A 26,788-nucleotide genomic window follows, 5' to 3' on the forward strand; every position below is an offset into this window, starting at 1 on the left:
CTTAACATCTGGATTATCTGCACTGCTGCCATTAAGGACTGGATGGTTTTCCAACTTCCTGCAACTAAACACAGATAAGTTTGAAGTCCTGGTTATTGGTCCTGATCATATTTCTAATAGTGTCACTTCCCTCCTTGGACCACAAACAGCATTCAGCTAGAAACTTGTGAGTTGTTTTTGATCAGTACCTCAGTTTCAATCAGCACATTAAAAGGTTATGTATATGAGATTCTGAACATTAATATAGTGAGAATGATGTCACACCCTCTCTGCATGCGTTGTTATTGGAGCTTCTCTGTGCTTTGTTCATACAGTCGGTCCAGCCGCTCATGCATGAGAGTTCCTCCCTGTGAAACTATTGGCTTTGAGGAGAGCGGTTTCTTTTCTCATCTATTGCGATGTATTAAGGATTTATTTCAACCAAACCAAATGGTGATTTTTGGAACAGTGGTGCTGTTCTTTTATATTTTGTTTTACCTGTATGGTATTGTATTTTGTGAAGCACCTTGTAACTCTGGTTTCTAAAGGCGCTATAGAAATAAAGTTTATTATTATTATTATTATTACTATAAAAGCATGCAGAAATGCAGAAAATGGTATTCATATCCTTTGGGGGGTGGGCACTCCCTTCTTTACTGTGTTCTCCCCACTTTTCAAACCAATGTTACACCCTTGTTACACTCCATATTAAAGCCACTGGCTCAATCCACGTTATTGGCTGACATATAATTGCTGATGTTATTACACCTTTATTATTCTGGGCACTTAAAGACTCTCTTGTCTCTCCTTGGTCATTATCCCAGGCTTTTAAGAAATCAGCCATTAAGGGCCCCTGAACTTAATTCTGGAGATCTTGGTTAAGAATATCCAGGTACATTTGTCCCAGGATAACAGTGGCTTTGTGTATCCTCATCAGAAAAGACAAAGAAAAGAGCTGGTGCCAATATGTAACACTTCTCTTTATGACACAGTAAAATTATCAATAGATAATCTACCTTGCAGTATACTTGCAGTTAAATTAAGATAGGCCAATCAGAAGATTCTCATTTGTCTCAAGGAGCAAATGAGTCACAGCAATGCATTTTGTGATAGAACATAGACATTTATTGCAACAAATTACCAAAAATAATAAATAAAATAAAGTGTCCTCTTCAGCAGTAGGCTGTTATCTGAAGCTTGCAATAGTCACAATCACAGTTCAATATAATCCTTTGGTGTAACATGAATCTATTCTTTAGTCCACTGTATTCTACCCGGGTAGTGTGTGCTTTGTGAGATCTTAAAGAAGATTATCTGTTCCCAAAAAAAGTTATACTGCAGGTGATGGCAGGGAAGAGGAAGGAATATGGTGGACAATCCTCTTGCTTCTTGGATGATCACAGTACTGGCGCCCCGTGTTCACTCACCATAGTCCATAATAATTCCAGACTCAACAAAAATCAACCGGAGATTCACCAGATTTTTCTCAAATACCAAAACACATCAACACAACATACATAAAAACAAATACAAAACAAATCTTCAGCAGATGAACTCAAATAATTTCACATTACAAGAAAATTACTCTTAATAGTCATATCCAAACACTGTTCTCAGCAGAGATGCTCTGGAAGTCTCTCTATTTCTCTCTCTCTCAGTAGTGGCAATCTCTCACTCCACCTGCGCATCGCTAACCAGTTCTTCTTCTGCAGTAGTACAATGGCTACAACGTTAGAGCACCCTCTACCGACCATAAAAAGAACTTCATTAAATGTAAATTTAATATGGGTTACATCCTGCCCCCCCTAAATCTGCATGCATCCTTGCATGTTGACAACCATCTAAATATCAATCACCTGGCTTACATATGGGGAAGGGGTCAAATCAAGAACATTTGTGAAAACCTTGCCAAGGCTATTCAGTATTGAGTGCATAATTGAAGTCATGGGTCTGTATGTAACCTGTCAGGTTCTGTTCGGCTACTAGTTGATCTTCTAACCTCAGGTTGTGCTTTCTCCTCAACAGGAGTGGGAGATGAAGGGATCTTATTTCCAACAGTCCCTTTTGCTTGCTCTGATCTGTTCATTGTCTCGTCCTGTCTTCCAATGTTTTCCATTTTGATGTGAACAGTTTGTTCAGTGAGTTCCCCTTGAACTGTTTCACTCTGTGTACCTGGATCTTCATTAACAGGTGGGTCTCTCTTATTCACAAGTGTGTTTTCTAGACTCTCAGGTAAGGTAATGAGTATCACTACTCTCTGTGGTTTCACTTGAATCATGGAGTTTATCCATGTCATTTTTTCTTTTCCAGTGCTCTAGGACGGAATTCATAAACACCAGGATTTAGTTGAGATTCCTCTGAGTTCATGTCCAGTTCTGAGGTGTCAGTGGGGATTTCATGAACAATGGTGATAGTAGGATAAGTGACTTTGTCTTGCGCCATTGATGGATAATTACATTTCACCTCTTCACTGTCATGACCTGAAGTTCTGTATCCTCCACTGTAGGTACTGGTATTTCCTTAGGAGTTTTGGCTGTATTTCTTTTCTGAACGTCTTGGTTGATTTCAGTCCTTTTAAAACACAATAGAGAGCAGTCATTATTTGAAGTGCATCACAGGTCATAATCAGTTTTTTCATCACTAACAATAAATAAACATACTGAGTAATTATTTTAGGTTATAGGGTTTTTTTGGCAATAAATTATGGAGCTCTTTTTGGAGATATTACTTAATACAAGTTTTAGAGACTGTTTTTGTATATTTGGGCAAACTGGGATCTTGTCTGACTTTCTGCAGACAGATTTGGCCTAAATATTAAAAAGTCTCTCCATTTTATTTAGGAACGTGTCCAATATTGTACAATATACTCCAATATATTTTCTCTTTTGTACACATTTCACTTATTCAGTTTCACCAAAGGCAAGTTGAATGACTCACCTATTCCTCTGTGTCTGCTCAACAATGATGGTGGGAGCAGGTCGCGTTCCTCAGAGCTTGAAGGGTGTTGATGTGGAGCAATTTTTTTCTTAACTAGGAAAGGACAGATGAACATATTCACTGTTGTATTTTATTCCTCTTGTTGCAAAGCACTTTGTACTTTGTTTTCATAAGTGCTCTATAAATAAAGTTTTATTATTAGTATTATTATTATTATTATTGTTATTATTATTATTATCTAATGTTTAATTTCTTAGTCATCCACTGGCTGTAAAGTTAGTTAGTATTACTGAGTTTGTTTTCTATGCCATAATGAAGCACATATGACTACAACTAATATTAGCTAGCTAGCTAGCTACCTAGCCAACAACAAGCTTTGCTGCTTTACACAGCAAACCAAGCTGAAGTCCACTAATGTTAGTTATCAGGGTAAAAACCACCAATAAACCTAGCTGGCTAACAAATATCGGTTCTATAGCAACTGCAGAGTAAAATATAGCTTACCTGTCCAGAAGCAGTAAGGATAGCTGCGCATCATTTTTCAACCCCTTTAAAACTTTGAGGTTTTTCCAGTGATGAAAGGCCACACCATTGTAAATGGTTGATTTTGCATGACTCTTGTCTTTTTTTCTGGCAGCTTTCTTTTGTTCTTTCTTTTCTTCAGCAGTCTTCATTAGCTTTGCATATTTGATACTTTAAGACGTTCCAGGGAGCGCTGGAATAGGTAGCTTTGCCTGTTCAGCCATGGTCAGTCACACTGTAGCACTGCTGCCTGCCTGTGAACCAAGCGGCAACCTGCGGGGCTGAAAAGTGAAGCTAATGCGAAAGTGCCAAAAACTGCAGTTCCTCAAAAGGCCACTTGAGGCTGGCTCCAAAAGTGATCAATCCCCACAGAGCCCCATGTTAAAATGCCCAACTTCACAGCAAAAATAAACATGTTTACAGCCTGGTAAAAAAAATGGTTTTGGTCTCTATAGCTACCCTTCAGTGAGTGGAGTATCTTCTTACACAGTTAGACAGCCCTCTACTGGCATATGTAATGGCTCTCAAGTGACCCTCCTGCCAGCCTGTTCTCATTCCCAGGGCATCGAATACCGACATTTTGTCACGTCCCTCTGCGCTGCGTACAAATGCACATAGTACCCTTTAGCGTTTGTATGGGACGCACAGGGCTGCCAGAAAGCCTAAAGGAAGTCAGGTGACATAGTATAACGAGGGACATGGTCGTGGATGGGTCAAACATCACAGGACTTTTACTCAGGAGGCCAGGGTTGGTGTCTCATGTGAAACCAAAAGTTAACGTTATTTAAAATTTTAAGTTACGTTACATTACAAGTCACGTGGACCATACCATTTCTTAACCTTGACGTTAGTTGAACATCTGCCTGCCTCACTCCCATCATTGCAATGTCCTCATTAAAATCTATGCTCGGGTGCATTGTGCAAGACAATGGCGATACTGTAGGTTAATGTAAGTAGCTAGCTATCTAGCTAGTTTAATACAGTTTCTTACCTTCAGAGTTTCTGATGTGTCAAGTGTCTACATGACTTGCTAGCAGTTTCAAGTGGTCAGGAACAATAAGAGCTAGTGTTCTAACCATCTTGGTCTCTCCTGTAAAATATTGAGGGAACGTGACATCAGCCTCAATGTAGCCAAAATAAGGAACTAGTTGGCCTGCAGCTCCTTCTATCTCCCAAAGGCGAAACAGGATGAGAAGGTAAGTGGGTCTCATGAAATGATTTGGAGATTGCTGTAACCTGTGAGCCTGAGTCAATAAGGCAACTGTGTTTCGTTTCTCCAATGGTTACTACAGCGCTAAATCTTGATACGATTAACCAACTTGGAAAGTTGGTCTTCAGTAGAATCATCAACCCCTGATACACTTACAGATTGTTTAGAAACAGCCCCATAGTCTTCCATCCATCCATTCAATCCATTTTCTTTCTTACTAAACTGTTTAATACATGTAAATAGCTATTATTGAAATTTTGTTAAACATCAAAAGAAAAAATGTTAGCAATGATCATTAGCTGTGCCTTAATCGTTCCTGGCTGGCTCGCCAAAATTTTGGTGTTACACTTCTCTTTACAACACAGTATAATTATCAACAGATAATCTACGTTGCAAAATACTCAATTAAGATCAGAAGAAGATTCTCAGTTGTCTCAAGGAGCAAATGCAGGTGTCACTGCAGGTGACAGCAGGGAAGAGGAAGGAATATGCTGGACGATCCTCTTGCTTCTTGGATGATCACAGTACTGGCTCACTGTGTCAACGTAGTCCGTAATTCCAGACTCTCAACAAAAATCAACCGGAGATTCACCAGATTTTTCTCAAGCAGCAAAACACATCAACAAAATATCTTCAGCTTCAAATTCAAACAAATATTCAGCTGGTAAACTCAAAAATAATTTACGAAAAATACTCTTAATGGTCCTAATACAAACACCGTTCTCAGTAGCGATGCTCTGGAAGTCTCTCTATTTCTCTCTCTCTCAGTAGAGGCAATCTCTCACTCCACCTGCGCATCTCTAACCAGTTCTTCTTCTGCCGTAGCGCGATGGCTAAAATGTTAGAGTGCCGTCTATTGACCATAAAAAGAACTTACTGGGTTACAAATACAAGTGAGAAAAATGAATTGGCAGGAACACTCCTGTCCTCTGAGAAAGAGAGAGAGAACAAAAACACCAACACTTCATACACTGCATACACTGTACAGTGTTTCATTACTGCATGTATATGCCACAACTTCATCTCTACACAGAAAAACCAGAAATCAGAAAATAAGCCAGATGTGTTCAAGCTAAATGAATGAACTATTACTTGGCAATATTATCCACATTTTAACCCTTTCAATCTCTCTGTATATGTGAAAGGCTTTTTGATGTTGTAATGGGCCCACTCGAGGCCTGGTCTAAGAGCTGATTCAGATGGAAAGAATAGGGACAATTTTCTAACCGCTCCCCACAACCACCACAGTATGTGATCTTTAAAAAAATGCAGTGGGTACTATTAGAAGAGGGAATATTACTGAACCAATATGTTCTGAATCTGGTCTACTGAAATATGATGTCTGATTTACTCATTAATATCTTTTATCAAATATGCCATCAAATGAGCCACAAGTCAATTCCAAAAGAACATTAAACCACAATAAAGAGAAACAATGCATATAATAGAAATTTCGAATGAGCATGATTAATTTGGAAAGAAGTGGAGAGAATAATAATAATAGATAATAATAATAGGAGAACAGCGGATCAGAAAACCTTCACCAGGAGCCATACAACTCACCTCACTCCTGTTATATCCAAATTCAATTTACTTCAGTTGGCACCAGCAAAATCTCTCCTAAAAACAACCCTATCGCCTGACAAGAATGTGGATATTGGATACTTCTGCAAAACTCTGCCTCACTTTCAGTGACAACGTTTTTTAACAATTTGATGATATTGTTTTAAAAATAATTTCCTTCTACAATAATTTTTATACCATTTTTAACCACATGTTTACCATGGTATGGTTAAGGTTAGGAAAAGATTGTGGTTATGGTATTATGGTTACAGTAAAAAATTAATTGGTCTCCTGATAGTTGGACGCACTGCACACCAATCCACCAGCCCGACCCATTTCACACCTCCACACACTTGGCCATTCACAAATCACTGAAAGTTATAAATATTATCTGACAGTCAATTATTGCATATCTCTCATGCAGTAGAAATAATTGCACATAAATGAAAATCCTGCATGAACTGTGTTCTCTGTCTCAGAAAAGAGAGGGATTGCCTAAATGCATCCATTTCATCATCTGCACTCAGAGTGATGTTTTGTTGTCTGGATTCACAGAGGATGCTGTGTGTGGGTTAGGTCTATAGTTTTAGTATGACCTCAAGCTGAAGAGCAACCAAGCTGAGGAGCAGAGCTAAAGCTCGGACTCAAGAAGAAGCCACAGTCACAGCCAGCACAGCTCTCTACAGACACATTCTTGCTCTTGACAGCTTAGAGCGAAAGTGAGAAAACTTCCCAAAGAGAGCGGGAAGAGAGAGAGATTAGAGAAGCCAAGGAGAGAGAAAAGATAGGCAGACAACAAAAGATGAAAGAGAGAAAGTTGTGTGAAGGGTCTTTTTGGAAGTATTAACTTCTAGTGCTGGGATTGTTTGTGTGTGTGTGTGTGTGTGTGTTAGGGCAGAGAGGGGTTCTATGAAGTGAAGAGATGCTTTTGTGTCTGTACCTACTTCCCTGGATTAGACATTGGTAAAATGTCTTGCTCTGTGACTGAAAAGTTAAATATTATATATATAGTTGACCAAGGGATCATAACATTCAAAAGGTTTTGCAAATATTAATGCACTCAGCAAATTTCATGGCAATCTGCTGTTACACAGTTTGTACAGTATGTGTAGATTTCAATTTGGCCTTTATATGGCACTAGGCAAAGCATCAGGTCACAGCTCATCCTCTAGGGACCTTGAACATCCATTCCAAGTTTCATGGCAATCTGGCCAGTAGTTCTTGAGATATTTTCTCTAGACCAAACTGACAGACCAACCAAGCGATTGACATCACCAACTCTTTCGTTTATAACAAATTAGCATCAGTAAATACATTTAGTAGGAAATGTAATACCACCCAGAGTAAATTTTTATCAACATAAGTAAATGTTTACTTGTAAACTGTTATTGCCAACTGGGGCGGCTGTGGCTTAGAGGTAGAGCGAGTCGTCCATTGTTCGGAAGATCAGCAAATCGATCTCCGGTTACCCCCAGCCCAGTGTCCTTGGGTAAGATACTGAACCTCAAATTGCTCTCGAAAGGCTGTGTCATCGGTGTGAAAGTGTGTGTGAATGAGCATTAGTTACTCTTTCTGATGAGCAGTTGGCACATTGCATGGCAGTCTCTGCCATTAGTGTATGAATGTGTGTGTGAATGGGTGAATGTTGACATGTAGTGTAAAGCACTTAGAGTGGTCGGAAGACTAGAAAGGCACTATATAAAAGCAGTCCATTACCATTTACCAACGAAAAATGTTTGTACTGAATGTATATTATACAAAACATTCACTGTTAAAATGTATTTAATTTCTTTTGCTACAATTCCAGCTGCTGGCAACTAAAGCATGATGAAGGTTTTTATGGTTATGTTTTGTTTTCACAGTGACAATGCTAACATGCTGATGTTAAGTAAGTATAATGTTTACCATGTTCACCATCTTAATTTAGTGTGTTAGCATGTAAACATTTGCTAATTAAACACATAGTACAACTGAGACTGATGGGAATATCATTAGTTTTAAAGGTATTTTGTCATAAACCAATACTGGACAAATTAAAGTTTTCACCTGATGATAGATGCTTGTAGGAAAGCTAAGGATCACTAAAGTTATTAAAATCCATCTTGATGGGCGTATGAACAGTCAGTCGTTTCCATTCAAATTTAACGTAAATTTGAACCAAATTTCCAGAAATTAATCAAAAGAAAATGAGAATTAATGTGTTTTTCCATCCACTACTGTTATGTGAATATTAGGAGTTGGGCACATCGAGATAAGCAGTGGCGCTAATTCTCCAATCGGTACCATTAAACCATTGCAGAATAAGAGGGCGTTACAAGATGTGCCCATCAAACCTAAAACTGTGGAAAACTATCATTTTTCAATGCCACTTTGTCCTCTCAACTCCACATTTTGGCAACAAAATTACTCCATAAATTCACTAGAATGAAGGAAAACAGCCTCTGAAATTAACAGTTTTCTGGGGGAAGATCCCCAGATACCCTGGTTAGGTTTGATCTCAAAGGTTATGATGTCTGGAGGTTGGCAAGTATGCTGATCAACCATACTTACTCATCATTGACTGATTATTGACTTGGCTTTTCATCTATGCATGCTTTAAAATTGTGAATTTGGCTGCTAAACTTTTTAAACAAAAACATAAAAAGTAGCAGTAGCTAGCTGTTAAAGGTTATAGATGAAAGATTCTGTTAAAGATTCTTAGGGGCTGTCAAAGGTACTATCACTCATTTCAGTGTATTTTGTTTCAGCAGTGGCTTTGAGAAGTGTTGTTAAAAAAAGGACGGCACTTAAATAAAATATAATTCTTTTTAAGTAGATCAGTTTGGAAAAACGTAAGGCCTTTCTTAATATGCATTATTGTCTGTACCTGCTGTACCTGTGTTCTTGTGTCCTTGTGAAACATCATCTTTTGCGGCCCAAGTACTGGCCCAATACACAAGTTTGCAATTTGCTAAGAACGGTTAAAATTCCCGGAAGTGTTCTTGACATGCCCATTTTACCGAGGATGCCTTGGTTGGTAACTTGTATGAACTTGCACAAATATCCCAGCATTCATTTTGGCATTCAAGCGAGGAGCGGAAAGCAGCAGAGAAAGAGGTCAACAACGGAAAGATTTTTACAATTTTCAAATGCTATTTCATCACTAAATTCACTTCTGATCATTTCTGAGGCGAGAAATCAACGGTGTAGATTTTGAATAGTGGCAGTTTTTAAAAAAATTTATGGCGAATCAAAAATGTGCTCCAATGTTTTCGGACCCCTCTTGCCCGACAGTCACACAGACCACTGCAGCCAACACAGCAGATGACTTCAGCAAAAATGGCAGAGGAAAGCCAGGCCCACAACTGTAAGATATTTTTAATTTCCGTACTGCTGTTATTCTGTCATTACATTCTGAGTAATGTTGTAACATTTTAACTGAAATCAAGAGACATCTTGCTCGTGATGTACAGAAAATTCTTGGCTCGTGAAACTTAGAAGTACTTTGAAAAAAGAAATAAATAAACAACAGAAACAGTATGAAAGGGGACTGTTGTTGCTTTATTATTATAAATAGACATTATATTGTTACTATACAATTGTGGTTACAGTACTTGCTATTTATTTGCTTTTATTTTATTATTTTTATTTTTTCTCTATGCTTATTTATGTACCAAAGCAAATTTCTTGTATGTGAAAACCTACTTGGCAATGAACCCGATTCTGAGATTAGGGTAGGCTATAGCGCTGCACCACTTGTTTTGGGTGATAAAGCCTGGCTCTTATTTTGGAGCACTGCAGGCGGCCTCTGTGCTGGGGTATTATGCAGTACCAGCAAGAACGCATTGTCTCAAACTGTCAACAGCATTCTGTGTGACCTTGCAAGTTCATTCTTCCAAGAACAACTAGTAAGAATGTTCTCCCGATGAACACAAGTCCGTTCTTTGCATACTTGGGTTTGAGAAACACCTATAGTGTATTCCTTTAAGTCTGGCTCATGGTGTTAGAGGTGGTAAGTGGTAAAAGCAGCAGAGGCCTGCAGTGTTGAATCAGGGAACAGGGTTAAAGGAGGGCAGGGCAGAGGGATGGGGGGAAGAAGGTGGCTGTAAGGCAGGTACAGAAGGGTTCACTGTTTGGACAGCTGCACTCCTCCTCCTCCTCCTCCTCTCTGAGTGTGACTACCCTCCTCTATTCAACAGCTCTTTCTCCCTGCTGTCCACCTCCATACAGCTCTCTCAGTTCCTCTCCTTCAACCTTTGTCTCGCTGCCTGACTGTTCAGAAGCTGACATTTACACAATGACACTACAGGCCTGAGAATATGCACATTGATGACAAAATAACACAAAACATATATGACTGATGAATTAATATTGCTGACAAAGCTATAAATGCAGCATCAGTGCTTTGTTTAAAGCAAACAATCACACTCCCAGTATGTTGGGGATCACAGAAACCCTGAAGACCAGATGTGACACAAGTGAGTAGGCCCACGAAGACAATAGTCAATCTAGGTTGGAAAATATTCACTTAATTTAATAGGACACAAGTGACTTCACACATGATGACCACAGATAGCACACTACTTGTTCTACTATTAAAGCATTTTCATCAGAAATGCACACAACAGTTCAGCAAGACGTTTAAAACGTCAAAATACACTACTTCTGTGCTTGAAGATTTGCTGGAAGCTTTGTCTTTAGCCAAATTTTGAGCATTTGGAACAAACTAAGCACACTAAAGGCTGAAATTTGATTCTCTGGGCTGCACACAGGCGAACATGCATGACAGCCGATCAAAGTTGTTCATGGGGCTGTTTTGTGACCTTCTCTGTTTCAAACCCTCTTCAGATTCAACAGGAGTTGGATCGACCAATCAACTTGACGCACAGGTCCACTCACTACAATTTAAACAAGCAAAAATGCTCTCTCCCCAAACTCCAGTTTTGCTGTGGCAGGCATTTGATCGACCCCTTTCACATTGTCACATTGTCATTTCATACAATGGTATTCATATAAAAACACTGAATATAGCTGCAATAAGAAATTAACAAAAATTTCCATGCTTCATCTAGCAATGATGTACAGTATGTTAAAAATGCTAATAAACCTAAATGCTACATCAAATTGTGTTGGTTGTTTAAAGGCAGAATAAGTATATGTATAGACTCACACAAAAATAATCTCTCTCAGTCATCACTTATGACCCACTAGAAGTGTGTGGCGGTTTCTGTATCCGCAGAGACCCTGCCCTCTTCCTGTATTTTCTTAGTTTCTTATTATCTTATTGTGTTCAGGATGTTTCTGGGCGTCAACCTTTGGTCAGTGGTGTGTAGCCCCCAGCCAATAACAGTGCGCAGGGTGTGAGGTTGGGAATCTATAAAAACGTAGCGACATCACTGTCTCCGTATCTCCTCTGCTCTGTCTGTGTGCAGGGCTGTGTGTCTGTTTGACCAAGGGCGGGGCAAAGCAAAGAGGCCACAGAGCGGACAGGATGAAGTCTGGCTTCAGCTCCATTCACACAAAATCCAGCACTTGCGGAGGTGTCGGCATGTTTATTTGTGCTAGAACGTAACTGCTGTGAAACAATCAGTTACATACACAGTTCATTCACTCTCTAGTTCACACTTTCTCTCTCTCTCACTTGTTGATGTGGGGAGGAGAGGCCATCTTTGAATCATGTATTTACAAACAGCAAGTGCCTTTAACCATATGGAAGTTGCCTGTAACTTAAAGTAAACATAAATGAGTTCAAATGCATAATTATAGTGAAAATGAGGGTGAATAGAAATGATATAAATGATAATGTTTGTCTGCTGGTGTGGCTGTGGGTGTGGCTATCACATGCACGTTCATGAGATGGGAACCATGGGCAATAAAACTGTTGTCAATCAGAATCAGAATCAGAATCAGAAATACTTTATAGATCCCCGAAGGGAAACTCTTTGTTACAGCAGCTCGCTTTTACGTCAGTGCACACAGGAGAAAGTACTAGCAAAAAATATAATATAATACACTATAAAACACTAAAAACAGGTCAGAAAATAAATTAAGTACCAGGTGGGTATAAGTATAAGATAAAATAAGTGTGAGGTACCAAGTGGGTTTACCGGTTGATGATATGTAATATATACCAAATATCAATGTAATAATATAAGTAATAAGTAGTGGTGCATGTACTGTCGAGTTAAGTGTAGCTTATTGAGATTATTAAGATATAAAACCTCTCAGCAAACTGGCAAGCCATGGTGTACATCAAACTGATATAGTACTGTACTGTATGAACAGTATTATAATATTTACGTTGTTTTATTTTTGTTGTTTTCAGTAAAGACAGTTAAACTCCAGATTCATTCAGATGAAGACATTAAAATTCATGTCTGACAAGTATTTTCTCCCTGTGGTGAAAGGCATACATGACTTGTACGACAGACCTGGACAACTCATTCATTTTTTTTGTAAGAGAAAATTGGTGAATGCGAAAAATTCTTTTAAATCACTCATATGAATGGTTGAAAAGGTTTCAGTCGCAGTCATCTGGACACTGTTTTCAGATGACTACGACTGAAACCTTTTCTACGATGGAACATTCCTGGATGAATGAGGGACTACACCTTCATATGAATGGATCTTGTATGAGGCCCAGTGAGACTGTCCAGAAAAACAGGACTGTTCACTTTCACTTCAAATTACCTATATTTATGGTTTTCTGACAAGCATCCCCTTTCTGTTTAGCACACTACTTGAGCTTATGCCTGGCACAACCCTTAGGCAATCATGCACATAAGATATCTCAAAATCCAAAATGTAGATTTTCATGAAATCTACTGAGCATATTTATGGTCCCCAGAGGATAAACTTTAGATTTTAATGGCCCCATGAGCTCTCCTCAGGACAAACTTTACATTTTTAGCACTACAACTGCTAAGGCTTTAAAAATAGCACAATCAGGATTGTGCTGTTCAAGGAGCAGCCAGTGAGGCTTTAGACTTAAACAAATAGCTTCTAGTGAGGCTCTAGACTTTTAGTCTTGTTTATTTTAAAATCTTGTTTGGTGCAGCTTTCAGTGTGAGTGAACGTTTGTTCCAACAGAGGATTCATGAAAAGTCCTCAGCCGTTTATTTCAGTGAAGACCTGGACCACCACTGCTAGGGGCCACCTCTTTGGAGGAGCCTCCTTGACCTCCTGGCCCTGTGCCCTATGCTTCCACACTGCTCCAGCAGCTTAACAAGTATAAAGAGGTACAGGATTAAAGAGGATAAGAGGAGTGGAGAAATGATGAAGCAATAAAAGCAGATTGTGTGTGTTCCTTCACTGTTCTCTTGTTTGTTCTCCCTCCTCAGGGAGCTGGGCGACCTAAAGAAGAAGGCTGGGTGGGTGGCGGCTTCGGGTGGCAGCTTGTTGAAGTTTTAATTAGTAGGAGTAATCAAAAGATGATTGTGAAGGAGGCAGGGGGAAATAAAAGCAGGATTCAGAGAGTGGGAATGTGCTGTTTTCTCAACCAAAGCTCAATGCTCAAGTCAGAGTAAGGACTCAGGATTCTTTGAGGACTCACTTCAACATGTTTGTTAGCAGGGAAATTATCTCAGCAATCAATCAGATGCACTAATTTCTTCATCTTCTGGAGGTTCACTTTACCCTGAAGGAATATATCAGAGGTGTTGGTGTTGGAAAAAGAAGGAAGAGGGGGTAGTATTTGGTGAAGTGAAGGTGAGGCAGGTTGATAGAAAAAAAGTTGTCCTTTTATATTTTCAGGCAGAAAATATGCACATTGCCAAGAGTATGTGGACACACAAACAAAATATGTCAAATCCTCACATCTTATGTGAGCCATAATATCAGCCATATGTGATTCTGCCACCATGGGCATTAATGTGCTGCTACTTCCTCCATTCCCCCCCATTCAGCCACAAGAGCATTAGTGAGGTCCAAAGCTGATGTTGGGTGATATGGTCTGGCTCACAGTTGGCGTTCCAGTTCATCCCAAAGGTGTTGCTATGGGGTTTAGTCAAGTTCTTCCACAGGAAACTGGGAAAACTTTTCTTTATGGAGCTGCCATTGTGCATGGGGGGACTGTCATGTTGAAATAGGAAAGGGACAAACACAAACTGTTGACACAAAGTTGGGAAGATCTAAGGAGTACAAATGATTTAACATTCTAAAAGAGTATGAAATTTAACCCCAGTTAAAAATTATTTAGCACGCCTTATGGACAGCCTGGACATGTAATGTTTTTGTTACTATTTTTCTATAAAATATCCCCCTTTATGAAGACTAATGCAACTCAAATGTCCAGAAATTTTAAACAAAAGCCATTTGGTGGAAATGTAGTTTGATTGTGTTTTCACAGTCTGCGGGTAAAAACACAACAAACCCCTCCAACTTTCTACCTGGATATCGTACATCATGGAGAACCGTCAGGTTCTGTTCATGTTGCTGTCGATGTATAGCGCATATCAGCAGACTTTAGAGGACTGTGCATGTGAACGTCTCGTAAGACCGCGGGTATTAAATAATTGAAATTGTAACTTCATCCCCAAATTCTGCTAGCTCCCAGCATCTTTAAAAAATGCAGCAGAGGACTACAGGACAAACACTGAGGGGGCGTGGCCTCGTGTGTGCCGTGGGAGGTAAGGAGACAGAGTGAGCAACAGACAGCTAACCAGCCATGAGCAGCTGCTGTCAGACTCTTTCTGTCCATGCTGGAAACACACTGGAGATTTGACAGTCAGATGCACATTCTTGGCCCTTTGTAAATGTTTCTGTGTGGTACCTGTGTTGTAGCTGTGCTAATGTTAGTGGCTCAGAGAGGCTGAGAGGCTTTCCTGTGAGTGTGTGTCTGTACGTAGCTGTAGCCCTGCTGTTTATCATGGGATCATTATCAAGGGAAAGAATGCAGTCCAGTTGTGGTTCTACAGCCGTCAAAAGCACAAGTCCGAACCATAGAAACAACTGTAAAATCTGAAATATATTTTGACTGCTTTGCTCCTATCGACCTTCTTCAACTAACTTCGACGATTAATTCATCTAAGCCATCAACCTGTCTCTTAGACCACATTCCAACTAGGCTGCGTAAAAACGTTTTACCCTTAGTTAGCTCTTCGTTACTGGATATGATCAATCTGTCTTTATTAAAAGGCTATGTACCACAATCCTTTAAAGTAGCTGTAATTAAACTGCTTCTTAAAAAGCCCACTCTTGATCCAGGGCTTTTAGCCAACTATAGACCTATATCTAACCTTCCCTTTCTCTCTAAGATCCTTGAGAAAGCAGTCGCCAATCAGTTGTGTGACCTTTTACATAACAATAGTTTATTTGAGGATTTTCAGTCAGGATTTAGAGTGCATCATAGCACAGTGACAGCCCTGGTGAAAATTACAAATGACCTTTTAATTGCATCAGACAATGGGCTAGTCTCTGTATTTGTCTTGTTAGATCTCAGTGCTACATTCGACACCATTGACCATCACATCGTATTACAGAGACTGGAATATATAATTGCCATTACAGGAACCGCACTAAGCAATGAAAGTTTATGGAGTGTTTCCTAATAATATTGCCTAAAGGAAGCATATATATGGTGAATAGAATCGGTCCAAGCACAAAACCTTGTGGAACTCCATGACTAACTTTGGCGTGCACGGAGGACTCACCGTTAACATGTACAAACTGAGATCGATCTGATAGATAGGATTTAAACCAGCTTAGTGCGGCTCCTTTAATGCCAATTACATGTTCCAGTCTCTGTAATAGGATGTGATGGTCAATGGTTCTGAAATTTAACGACCAAATCCAAATCAAAGGTAATTATAACTACCCCATGTGACCCCAGTCTTAGCAGCATTATTAATCTCTCCTCTAGTCTCAGTACCTTATCTAATAGGCTCCTGCCTATATCCGAGATCCTCTGGCAGGGCCCTATTTATGGTTCCAAAATCTTGACTTGTCACTAAAGGTGACTGGGCTTTTGCAGCCTGGGCCCCTCAGCTGTGGAACTCCCTGCCTCACTCACTTTTATCGTATGGCTTTTTCTTAATCTGATGGTATTTGTTGTAATTATTTTAATTATTTTATCATGTTCTGGATCTTATTTGCTTTTATTATATGTTTTTATTGCAAAGCACTTTGTAACTTTGTTTTGAAAGGTGCTATATAAATAAAGTTACTTTATTATTAATATTAACACCTGCACTGATGTGTTTCATCACAGTACAGTCTTATAATTTAGTTTACAGCTCAAAAAATATGTTTAAGTGTGCAGTACCTCTTTAACAATGCAAGCATTTCGAGGAAGACGCTCTGCAATCAGACGGTCTTATCACAGAAGATGGCTGGTTCTGATGAGATCCTACCATGACTTGTTTGCATTTACCATACAAAGTGGACCAGTGAGGTAAGTGGGCCACAATTGTCTTGCTGGAACCCCAACATGTGGATGGCCTTCTGCCAGTTAGGCCTGGCTCCGAGTGCTGCAGTGTCAACACTGAAGACTGAGGGCCAGAGGGATGATGGTTGCAATTGTTCCAGTGGGCATGGACACGTACTCCTATGAAGAAGGGAAAGAGGATTGCCCAGTTTGGGTGGTTAAGACCAACACAGAAAAAACGGGAAAAATGGGAACCTTTGATGCCACCAGATCAGTTTCTTCTGCCAGTACCCATCTCCATCACTGCCACATCAGTTGGTCCCAAGGTTGTGAGGTCATCCGAACATCTGGCCCCTCCACCATGTTTTCAAGTTGGAACGTAGTGAAAATGTCATCGACCTACAGCGATGGCTTTCTCAAATGGACAGATACCACCTAATATTATAAAAAGTACGGTCTAGACCTGCTCTATAGGAAAAGTGCAATTTGATAACTTCTGTTATGAATTGGCGCTATATAAATAAAATTGAACTGAAATGCAAACATGCAAAAATCACAAAGTTTTGTCATTTTGGTAGCAAACGCGCTACTAGTTCACCAGTCACCAAAACAGCAAGAGAAAATGTTTTTTAAGCAATAAAATGACACATACAATAGTAAGCTTCCTGTGATTGGTTCGAATGGTGTTCACACTAGAAATGAAACGCACCAGAGTTCACTAGACAGCGGCCCGAGACCACCCCTTCGAGGCGAAATGCACAGAGTTCAAGTCTGGCATTCACACTGACCCAAACAAACCGCACCAAGGGGGTAAACGCTCCAGGGTTTGGTTCAACCAGACTAAACAAGACTGGTGTGAACCTGCCCTTAGATTAAGACCACCTTGTGGAACATCTTTTTACATCTTAAATTAAACACAAAAAAATATAGTAAACAATTTTGGTTTTAGTTAATCCTTATGAACTGTTATTCATGAATGTATAATCTTTTTAACTTCATTGCAGATTTTAACATTACAGACCATGAATTTGCTATGCTTTTTCAACTTATAAACAGGCTATGGGGCTATTTTCTTTCAACTTGTCACGGAAACAAATAAGGCTTCATTTTACAGTACAGTTTCGCCTTACTTACTGAGTAAATTGTCATGTTTTACTTAGTAATGTTGTGGAACAGATATGGTACAAGTTCCTGTCAACTGCATAGGCAATAGAATAATCTGTTACAAAGAATATGGTAAAAAAAACATGGTAATTCCACAGAAACAAACAAGGCATCCTTTTACAGTACAGTTTCAGCTGACAGTTGCAAGAACGTACCCAGTAATTAAGTAGATGTATCCTGACACTAGAGGAAAACGGTTCCTGCGAAGGTTGTTACCAGGTAAGAATTTATGTAATGTTTCAACTTAAATAAAAACAATTCCATAGTTTCTAAGGTAAATCTAATAAACCTTTTATAAATGGGTGTAGCCATAATCAATAGCTTTTTAAGAAAGAGTAATTTATTGGAAAGTACTATCATAATTCCTAAATAGTACATAATTAAACTTGGGCTGTTACCAACATAAACCTTGGATAACTTCAATTGTAACTTGAATTGATGGGTAATAGAGGAGGTGTTTCTAAGAATTGGTTGCCTACTTTCCTGGGAGGTACGCAATTATATCTGAGTTATTACAAGCCCAAACCGGTGACAACTACACGGTGCTTAGTTGAGTTGATGGGTAATAGTGGAGGTTTTTCTTAGTATTTCAGCTGTAGTTTCTCTGTATTTACCTATATACAGTTTTGTTCTATTTGTTCTTCTTTAGCCATTCAGAGACCCCACAACAACATCCAAAGAACTGCAGGCTTCACTTGCCTCAGTTAAGGTCAGTGTTCATGACTCCACCATAAGAAAGAGACTGGGCAAAAATGGCCTGCATGGCAGAGTTCCAAGACGGAAACCACTGCTGAGCAAAAAGAACATTAAGGCTCGTCTCATTTTTGCCAGAAAACATCTTGATGATCCCCAAGACTTTTGGGAAAATACTCTGTGGACTGACGAGACAAAAGTTGAACTTTTTGGAAGGTGTGTGTCCCATTACATCTGGCGTAAAAGTAACACCGCATTTCAGAAAAAGAACATCATACCAACAATAAAAGATGGTGGTGGTAGTGTGATGGGGCTGTTTTTTTGCCCAGTCTCTTTCTTATGGTGGAGTCATGAACACTGACCTTAACTGTGGCAAGTGAGGCCTGCAGTTCTTTGGATATTGTTGTGGGGTCGCTGTTGCTGCTAAGGGTGGCCCAACCAGTTATTAGGTTTAGGGGGCAATCACTATTTCACACAGGGCCATGTAGGTTTGGATTTTGTTTTCCCTTAATACTAACAACCTTCATTTAAAAACTGCATTTTGTGTTTACTTGTGTCATCTTTGACTAATATTTAAAGTTGTTTGATGATCTGAAACATTTAAGTGCAAAAAAATAAGAAATCAGGAAGGGGGCAAACACTTTTTCACCCCACTATATTTACCAGTGGTAACTACCCAACAATACATTATAATTTACCATATATTTACCGGGTAAATACTAAGTAATTAGGGGACTGTAAAAGGAAGGGTTACCTACAAGTTGCTGTAAGTCGACATTCAAAAATAGCAACTCTTCAGTCAGAGACACATCAAACAATTGACCATTTATATCAAATGGTTCTACAGTTTTATTAGGTGGAGACGTATGATGGCTGCACCTGCTGCCACACAACTGATTTAAATGTCGTAACCCTCCTGTGCTCACTTTAGTTTTCTACATAGTTTACACTTAATAATAAATTTACTCCTCATTTAGTTTGACCTTTTGGCCATATGCACATACATATGTACATTCACATTACACATATGTCAGCAAACAGATAAATGATCACACATGGCTTTTGTTTCGTACACCATTCTTTACCTTAGCTTAGCTTAATATTGCTGGCAGTATATTGTTTTCTATTTGTGGCACACACAATTGGTTAACTTCTGTACAGTCACACTTTAGTTTGCCTTTAGTTAAAGGGAAACTGCCAATTTTCAAACAGCTTTGTATCAGTACAATTAAGAGGAAGTCAGGCAGAGCAGGGACGTGAGATCAAAGCACAAGTGGTCACTTGAGACGCATGTGAACTGAAGTACTTGGAGCTGTCCACCTGTGATTAGATCACCCAAGATGCATGTTAATGCCAGGTGTAAACAGGGCCATTGAAAGACCTAGCTGGTATTCTTCAGGCCTTCATGGGGTAGAAGGGGTTCCAGGAGGTGCAACTGAAAGACATGAGCATCACTGCAACATCTGTTCCAGCTTTTGCAATTGGAGGTGCATGCTCACACTTCTCCTGTCCCAGAGCTCATATCAACGGTGCCAGTTTCTCTGATTCCTGATTTTTTACCATAATCCACAGACCCAAGCCACACCCCCATCAGAAAGCATCCATCCGGCCAGTGGCACACCAGGTCAGTCTCAAGGTATAAGGTACAGGGTACAAGGTCATTTATTTATCATTTTACAACAGAAGGTTGTTCAACGAAATGAGTTTGTAGTCCCTTCATGCTACACACATAGAATATAACAGATAATTAAATGTATATAAGAATAGGGTAACAAATAAAATAAATAAAATAAAACATAAATATATAGTTATTTATATACATATACGTATTACACCCAGGAAATGATTCTGCAGTGCATTTTTTGAATTTGCGTCTGGTGGAATGTAAACAGCAGATAGAGATATTGATGATAATATGGTTTTCATCTTCACATAAAAAGCTCGACATTTGGGCAGCAGTGTCCATCCACTTTGCCTGCATTTGAGCACTAAGCATCATTGATGTAAACAATGAGTCCTCCTCCTTTCATCCTCCTGAAGTCTTGCGTTCTGTCAGATGGGAAAACAGTCCGCCCGTCGAGTGCTTGCGATGTTGATGGAGAAGGTCTTTGTAAAGATGTGGAAACAACAGTATTTGATTTCCTGTTGCTTGGCCACACTGAGTCCCATTTTGTCCAGACCAGACATTAGCCAGGAGCATCCTTAATCCTTATCCTTTGGGCCAGCATGGCTCCTATTCCGGCTCTCTTTCCTATCCCCCTGGGCCGATCACAGCACCTGCTGCCGTGCCTGGTCCGGTTGATCTGGCAGGGTGGATCGTCTCAAGGTCCACTGCTATTTAATCTAATCCCCAGCTTCCTTTTCCGATGACGATGATGATGTATTTCTGTCATAGGCAATACACGTTTCAGCAATAAAGCCAAAAAAAAAAAAAACAGACGAATAACAAGAATGTAGCTAGCGGAGTTTGAAGGAGCATCCATTGCCATAGTCAAAATTTCCTGTTCCGGTCAATTTGAACAATTTTGCCTTAGCTCTTCAAAACAAATGCAATCAGACATCATTCAATGATGTTTCAGCATTAAAGTCGAAAAACAGTTAAACAGTTGTGGATATTGGTGAAATCATTATCATGGAAGAATACATGAGCTTCAGGTTTAGATTAAGGAGCCTGGTTCAACCTTCAAAAAGTGAGTGGTGTAATCCCGTTGTTTTGGTTCCTAAAAAGGATAGAATTATAAGATTTTGTATTTACTTCAGGTACCTGAATATATATCTAACTCCACAAACTGATGAATCAATTGAGCGCCTGGGGAAAGCAAAATACCTGACCACCACTGACCTCTGCAAGTGTTACTGGCAAGTACCCCAGACCCAGCCTTCAAGACTCCCTGGGAACTCTTCCAGTTTACTGTCTTGCCATTTGGGCTGCTGGACTGATGGACTAGGTATTCTGCCAGCTTTGTGATTTTGCATGTGCATATCTTCACAATACTGTTGTTTACAGCACCACCTTGGAGGAGCACTTGGGACACCTGGAGGAAGTCCTGGATCACCTGCACTCTGCGGGCCAGACTATCAATCCAACCAAATGTGCCCTTGCCAGAACTGAAACAGAGAAGCTGGGTTTCATCATTGGAGGTGGGGTAATTAAGCCACAAGTTCATAAGGTCAATGCCATTGAATCATGTCCTCTTCCTCAAACTAGGAAGCAGCTCAGATCCTTCCTTGGGATGGCTGGCTACCAATCGGTTCATATCAAACTTTTCAGCCAGGGCTGCTCCACTGATGTACATGACTGGCTCACTTTGCCCCAACCAGGTCTAGTGGACAACAGAGGCAGTGGCAGCTTTCCGGAACATCTCTGGGTAAATAGAACCCTTTTTTTGAAAATCTTATCTGTGATAAGGAACATTAATGAGTTGATCAGTTGTTTTGTTTATAATCTTGATCTTCAAAGTAACTAGTAAATATAGCCGTCAAGTAAATGCAGTGGAGTAAAAAGCACAATGATTCCCTTTTAGTTGCTTGTTAAAGTTAGCTGGCAGACTTTGTGTAGTAGCCGCTGGCACTAACTAAGCTTTGTTGCAGAAATCTTAAGCAGGCCCTTGTGTCACTACTGTATAGTTGGGTTCTGCTGTGTGTCTGCTGGTTAGCAGTAGAAGTAGAAGTATAGCGTTCAATAACATGGACAAATTCAAAGTACAAGTACCTCAAAATTATACTTATGTACAGTATTTTCCACCAATGATTGGATGCTAGTCAGATGGTAGCCACACAGCTGTGAATGAGACAATGTTTGTGAAGCAGAACAGCTGATACCAATCAGCTTATGTAAGTGTGACTTCAGTGTTCTGCCTGAACTAACAGTATACTACTGTACAGGCAATCATTTAATCCACAAGACAAGTAACATGGCATTATACTCAGCATTATAGGGGATTTTTATTCAGAAATAATCAAGGATAATAGCAAGGGTCAAGGAGGTTAACATAGGATAATACTGCCAGTGGTACTGAGTTTGAAAAAAGAAAAGTTACGAGTATATTTAATAACTTTTTCACCTCTGTGGCAAATAAACTTGTTTCCAAAATGCCAAATAAGACAGGGCAGTACGGAGATGACTTTGTCTTCAAATACTATAGTCAGTTGGGCGTCAAAACTGGTTCCATCTCCCTTTATGAGGTTTCAGTTTAAAAGGTGCCCAAGATGTTGGGAGAACTGAAAACTAAGAAGGCCACTGGTCCTGATGGCATAGGTGCCAGATGAGATGCATCCGACATAATTGCTCCATACATAACTCATGTCATCAAGCGCTTTGATTAGTCAGAAAGACTAGAAAGGCGTTATATCAGAAATCAGATTTCAAAAATATCAGAGATATCAGAGTTACTCCATCAGGGCCTCCATCGGGGCCTGCAGCCTTGTTTGAGTGGAGTTTCATCAGCTGTCCTCTCACCTGGTCAGCAGTCAGGCACACAGCAGAAGTTATGGGGGGGGGGGGAGTCGTTAGTCTGAAGAGGGCCGTTAACCTGATGGGGAGGGGGGAGCAGAGTACTAAGAGGAGCTTGAGGGCTGGCAGCAGCTGAGTTGGAGGGGGGATGAGTAGGAGCCGGTGTGTCGAATCTGTTAAAGAACAGATTAAGTTCGTTGGCCCTGTCCAAGCTGCCTTCAACTCCTCTGCTGCCAGTCGGTCTGAAGCCAGTGATGGTCTTCATGCCACTCCAGACCTCTCATGTTGTTCTGCTGCAGTTTCCGCTCCAGCTTCCTCCTGTACTTCTCCTTGGCCTCCCTGATTTTCACCTTCAGGTCGGCCTGGATAGCCCTCACCCCCTCCCTATTGCCATCAGTAAAGGCCCTCCTCTTGGCATTCAGGATGTCCTTGATGTCCTTTGTTACCCGCGGTTTGTTATTTGGATAACAATGGACCATCTTGGTTGGTACATTGCAGTCCACACAGAAGTTAATGTAGCCAGTAATGCACTCAGTGAGCTGTCAATGTCCTCTCCATGAGGCTCACAGAGTACATCCCAGTTTGTCACCTCAAAACATTCCTGCAGTGTCTCATAGGCCACCCCTGACCATCTCCTCACTGTTCTTGTGGTCGCGGGCTGCCTTTTAACCAGAGGCACATAGCAGGGTTTAAGGTAAACCAGGTTGTGGTCTGACCTATCCAGGGTGGGGAGGGGGGAGGAGCTGTATGCATCCTTAACGTTACCATACAGCAGGTCCAGTGTCTCTCCTTTCTAGTAGGACAACTCACATACTGGGTGAAATTAGTCAGTGTTGTTGAAACGCTGACATAGTTGAAGTCACCGGAGATTAATATGAGAGCATCTCTTATTCTTAAGTCTCTTTTGTCTGCACCCCTCTCTCTTCCTTCGCCGCTTCGTTCCACCTCTGCATCCACGGTGTGTCCTCCTCCAGATCTCAGTGGGGACATCAGTTGTCCTGAGCGCCATGCTGCTCGGCTTCAGCGCGATCAGCTGTTCCCTGGTGTAAACAATGCAGCCAAACAGCTGATCTGCAGCAGTGCCCCGACACTTTCTACTCTCATTTTCGTAAAGAGCATAGTTTAAATTATACTTACACACAAGTTACTCAAGTTTGGAAGAAAAAGGAAAGCTAAAAGTTGGAAAAAGTAAGACAACGAGACTGAGCTACAGCAACGGGCAGCATGCGGGCTGGGGCATGCGCACACTCACCGTTGAGTGTATAAGTACAGTTCATTTACCATTTACCATCAATCTCTCCCTGGATCAAGACAAAGTTCCCACAGACTTTAAACACACTAAAGTCACTCCAATTTACAAAAAGGGGGGCAAATCTGATCCAAGTAACTACAGGCCCGTCTCGATTTTAAGTGTAATATCCAAGGTTTTTGAGAAAATTGTACATGACCAAATTTATGATCACGTATACAACCATAATCTACTTTATGTGTTACAATGTGGTTTTAGGAAATCCTGTCCCACGTGTCTTTTATATCTTACAGATCCTTTAAGGAGTGAAATAGAAGTTGGCAATATATGCGGTCTAGTCCATTTGGACTTACAAGAGGCCTTCGACACAGTTAATCAACTAAGTTAAAAGCCCTCAGTATGGACGGCACAGTTCTAAGCTGGATGGCTTCTTACTTGTCTGGAAGGGACCAGCAGGTTGTGGTTGGTGGGCAGTTGTCAGAGGCCATGCCAATCACCTGTGGGGTGCATGCTGGGTCCTCTGCTATTTTTGCTCTACATGAAATGACATGAAAGCAGCTTGCACTATTACTTTATTCTTATGCTGACAACTCAGCCATACTTGTTAACACATACAGATAAAGTAAGAATACAGGAAATACTAGTGGATGAGCAAGGGAGACTAAACCTGGCTATCAGATAACAGGCTTCTACTATACCTGGGCAAGGCCGAGTCTATCTTGTTTAGTTCAAAGCCTAGGTTAAATAAGGAAATAGCTCTGGATATTAAGATCGATGGGGAATTTATTACATCAAAGTCCCCTGTAAGCTACCTGGCTTGCATCCTTGATCGGAACTTGGGGGGGGGGTTCCATGGCCTTGAAGGTTTTGGGCAAGATAAACTGCAGATCCAGATACCCAGCCAGGAGGGCTAGACTACTGGACAGGGAGTCCCTAAAACTGTTGGCCTCCTGCTTAGTCTTGTGTCACTTGGACTGCGAAATTAGCTCATGGTACTGGGGCCTTAACAAAGGTTTGAAACAGAAACTTCAAGTAGCACAAAACTAACTGGTGGGAGTAGTACACGGGCTGGATCATAGGAGTCATGTGGGCAGGTCTCAGTTCTATCAGCTTCAATGGCTTTCAGTTGAGGATAGAGCGCGTCAGACACAAATTAATATGGTCCATAGGATCTTAAACGGCAGAGCACCTAGCTATCTCGACAATTATTTTAAGAAGTTAGACGAAGTCCATAACCACAATACCAGAGTTAGGGTAGCTAACCTGTACCTTTATAGATTTAAAACCACTACAGGTAAGATCTCGTTCATCTATACTGGTACTACGGAGTGGAATAAACTTCCTCCTAGAACCAAGGAGGTGCAGAACCCACAAGGCTTTAAGAAAATGGTCAAACAGAGGCTGCTAGACAACATTACCAGATAAGGACATTGTCACTGTAATACACTGTAACTGGGTTTAAAAATATACACATATTTAAATTATTTATTTTACTGGCATACTTAAATGTAAGTGGACATTGAACAGCTGACTTCATCTTGTTGTAGAGAAGAAACGCTGATGACCTGCACTCAGTAGTTACTCTGATTCACACTCCTCCCCAATGAGAGGTTAACTCCCTCTCCACTCAGAAGATGGGAAGAATTTCCAAGTTCTTGGAAATGAAGTCAGTTTCTCAACCTCCACTGAGAGACAGAGGTAACAGCTACCTGACTTCCCATCTCTTTGAAACAGACAGTGAGGAGATGTGTAGTTTATCCACTAGAAGATATTCTGTCTCCTGTTCTTCTCAGCCACTGATGCACAACACCTTCATCCGTGCTCATCCCTTCAAAGGGATGACTAGAACATTCCAGGACAGCCTCCTCTTGGCACTGTTCAGCCCCTGCCTCTCAACCAGAGAGAAGTGTAGCATGCGATGCACACGTCTACAGGAATGCTAGCGTTGTCTTGCCTTTACCGGAAATGACCTCACAGTGTCCCCGGCTTGAGCGCTTGAGTTTATGGCAAAGACATTCAACATTTTGATCCAGACAACTATGATAACCACATTGACGACTACTTCTGGGAATTAGATGACAACCGAATTGACTTGCCCCATGCAACCCAAAGGGAGAAAGTTAAACTTGTGTGGAAGACCAGCTCTAAAGCAAACACTGTAGTGTCACAGAGATCTACTGCCTCAAAACATCACCCTCACAACAAAGGGTGACAAAAGGCAGCATAGGGACACTGAGCATAACCGGCATGTCCACCAACTGCGTCGAGATAGGTATTCACACAGAAGAAACTGTAGAAGGCCACATGCAGAAATTCTGGCCCTTCAGGATGACCAGCCAACAGATTGTTCAGACGATGACGTTAGCATCTCTGACCACAGTTCAGAACATGGTCATAATTAACCAGACACTTATCTTTTAATAAATGCATGTGGATCATTATGCTGGTTTCTTTAATGTTGCACAAGAGTGAATTCTGACAACCTCGTCTATGTTGAACTCCAAATCCTTCAACCAACTAGCTATTGATGGTAATTGTGGTTATAGTTATTAGTTTAATTATTAACCATGTATTTTATGAGACTAAATTAATTAATTGGCTATCAACTTTCTCTTTAAGAGTGGTGCCCCTAGGTGAATTTAAGATAAATTAAATTCTATTATTAATTATTAATAA

General features: G+C 40.4%; 1 protein-coding gene and 1 long non-coding RNA gene across 3 annotated transcripts in view; both read right to left on the reverse strand.

Annotated features, from left to right (window-relative positions):
- The window catches only part of LOC122865842 (LIM homeobox transcription factor 1-beta-like), a 67,796-nt gene that overhangs the window by 10,820 nt on the left and 30,188 nt on the right, over nucleotides 1-26,788 (reverse strand). The window contains exon 3 of one of the 2 annotated variants that reach the window (XM_044174754.1): nucleotides 16,560-16,733. The exons of the other annotated variant lie outside the window; for it this stretch is intronic. Within the exon in view, the coding sequence (XP_044030689.1) occupies nucleotides 16,560-16,733 (174 nt within the window). The remainder of the gene's footprint in view (nucleotides 1-16,559; nucleotides 16,734-26,788) is intronic. 2 annotated transcript variants of the gene reach the window in all.
- Nucleotides 714-3,774, reverse strand: LOC122865843. The gene is made up of 3 exons (XR_006375552.1): nucleotides 3,421-3,774; nucleotides 2,917-3,009; nucleotides 714-2,550 (listed from the first exon to the last, which is right to left on the reverse strand). It is a non-coding gene; the product is annotated as an uncharacterized LOC122865843 (long non-coding RNA).

Source organism: Siniperca chuatsi, linkage group LG18, assembly GCF_020085105.1.
Source record: "Siniperca chuatsi isolate FFG_IHB_CAS linkage group LG18, ASM2008510v1, whole genome shotgun sequence".
Classification (NCBI taxonomy): Eukaryota; Metazoa; Chordata; class Actinopteri; order Centrarchiformes; family Sinipercidae; genus Siniperca; species Siniperca chuatsi.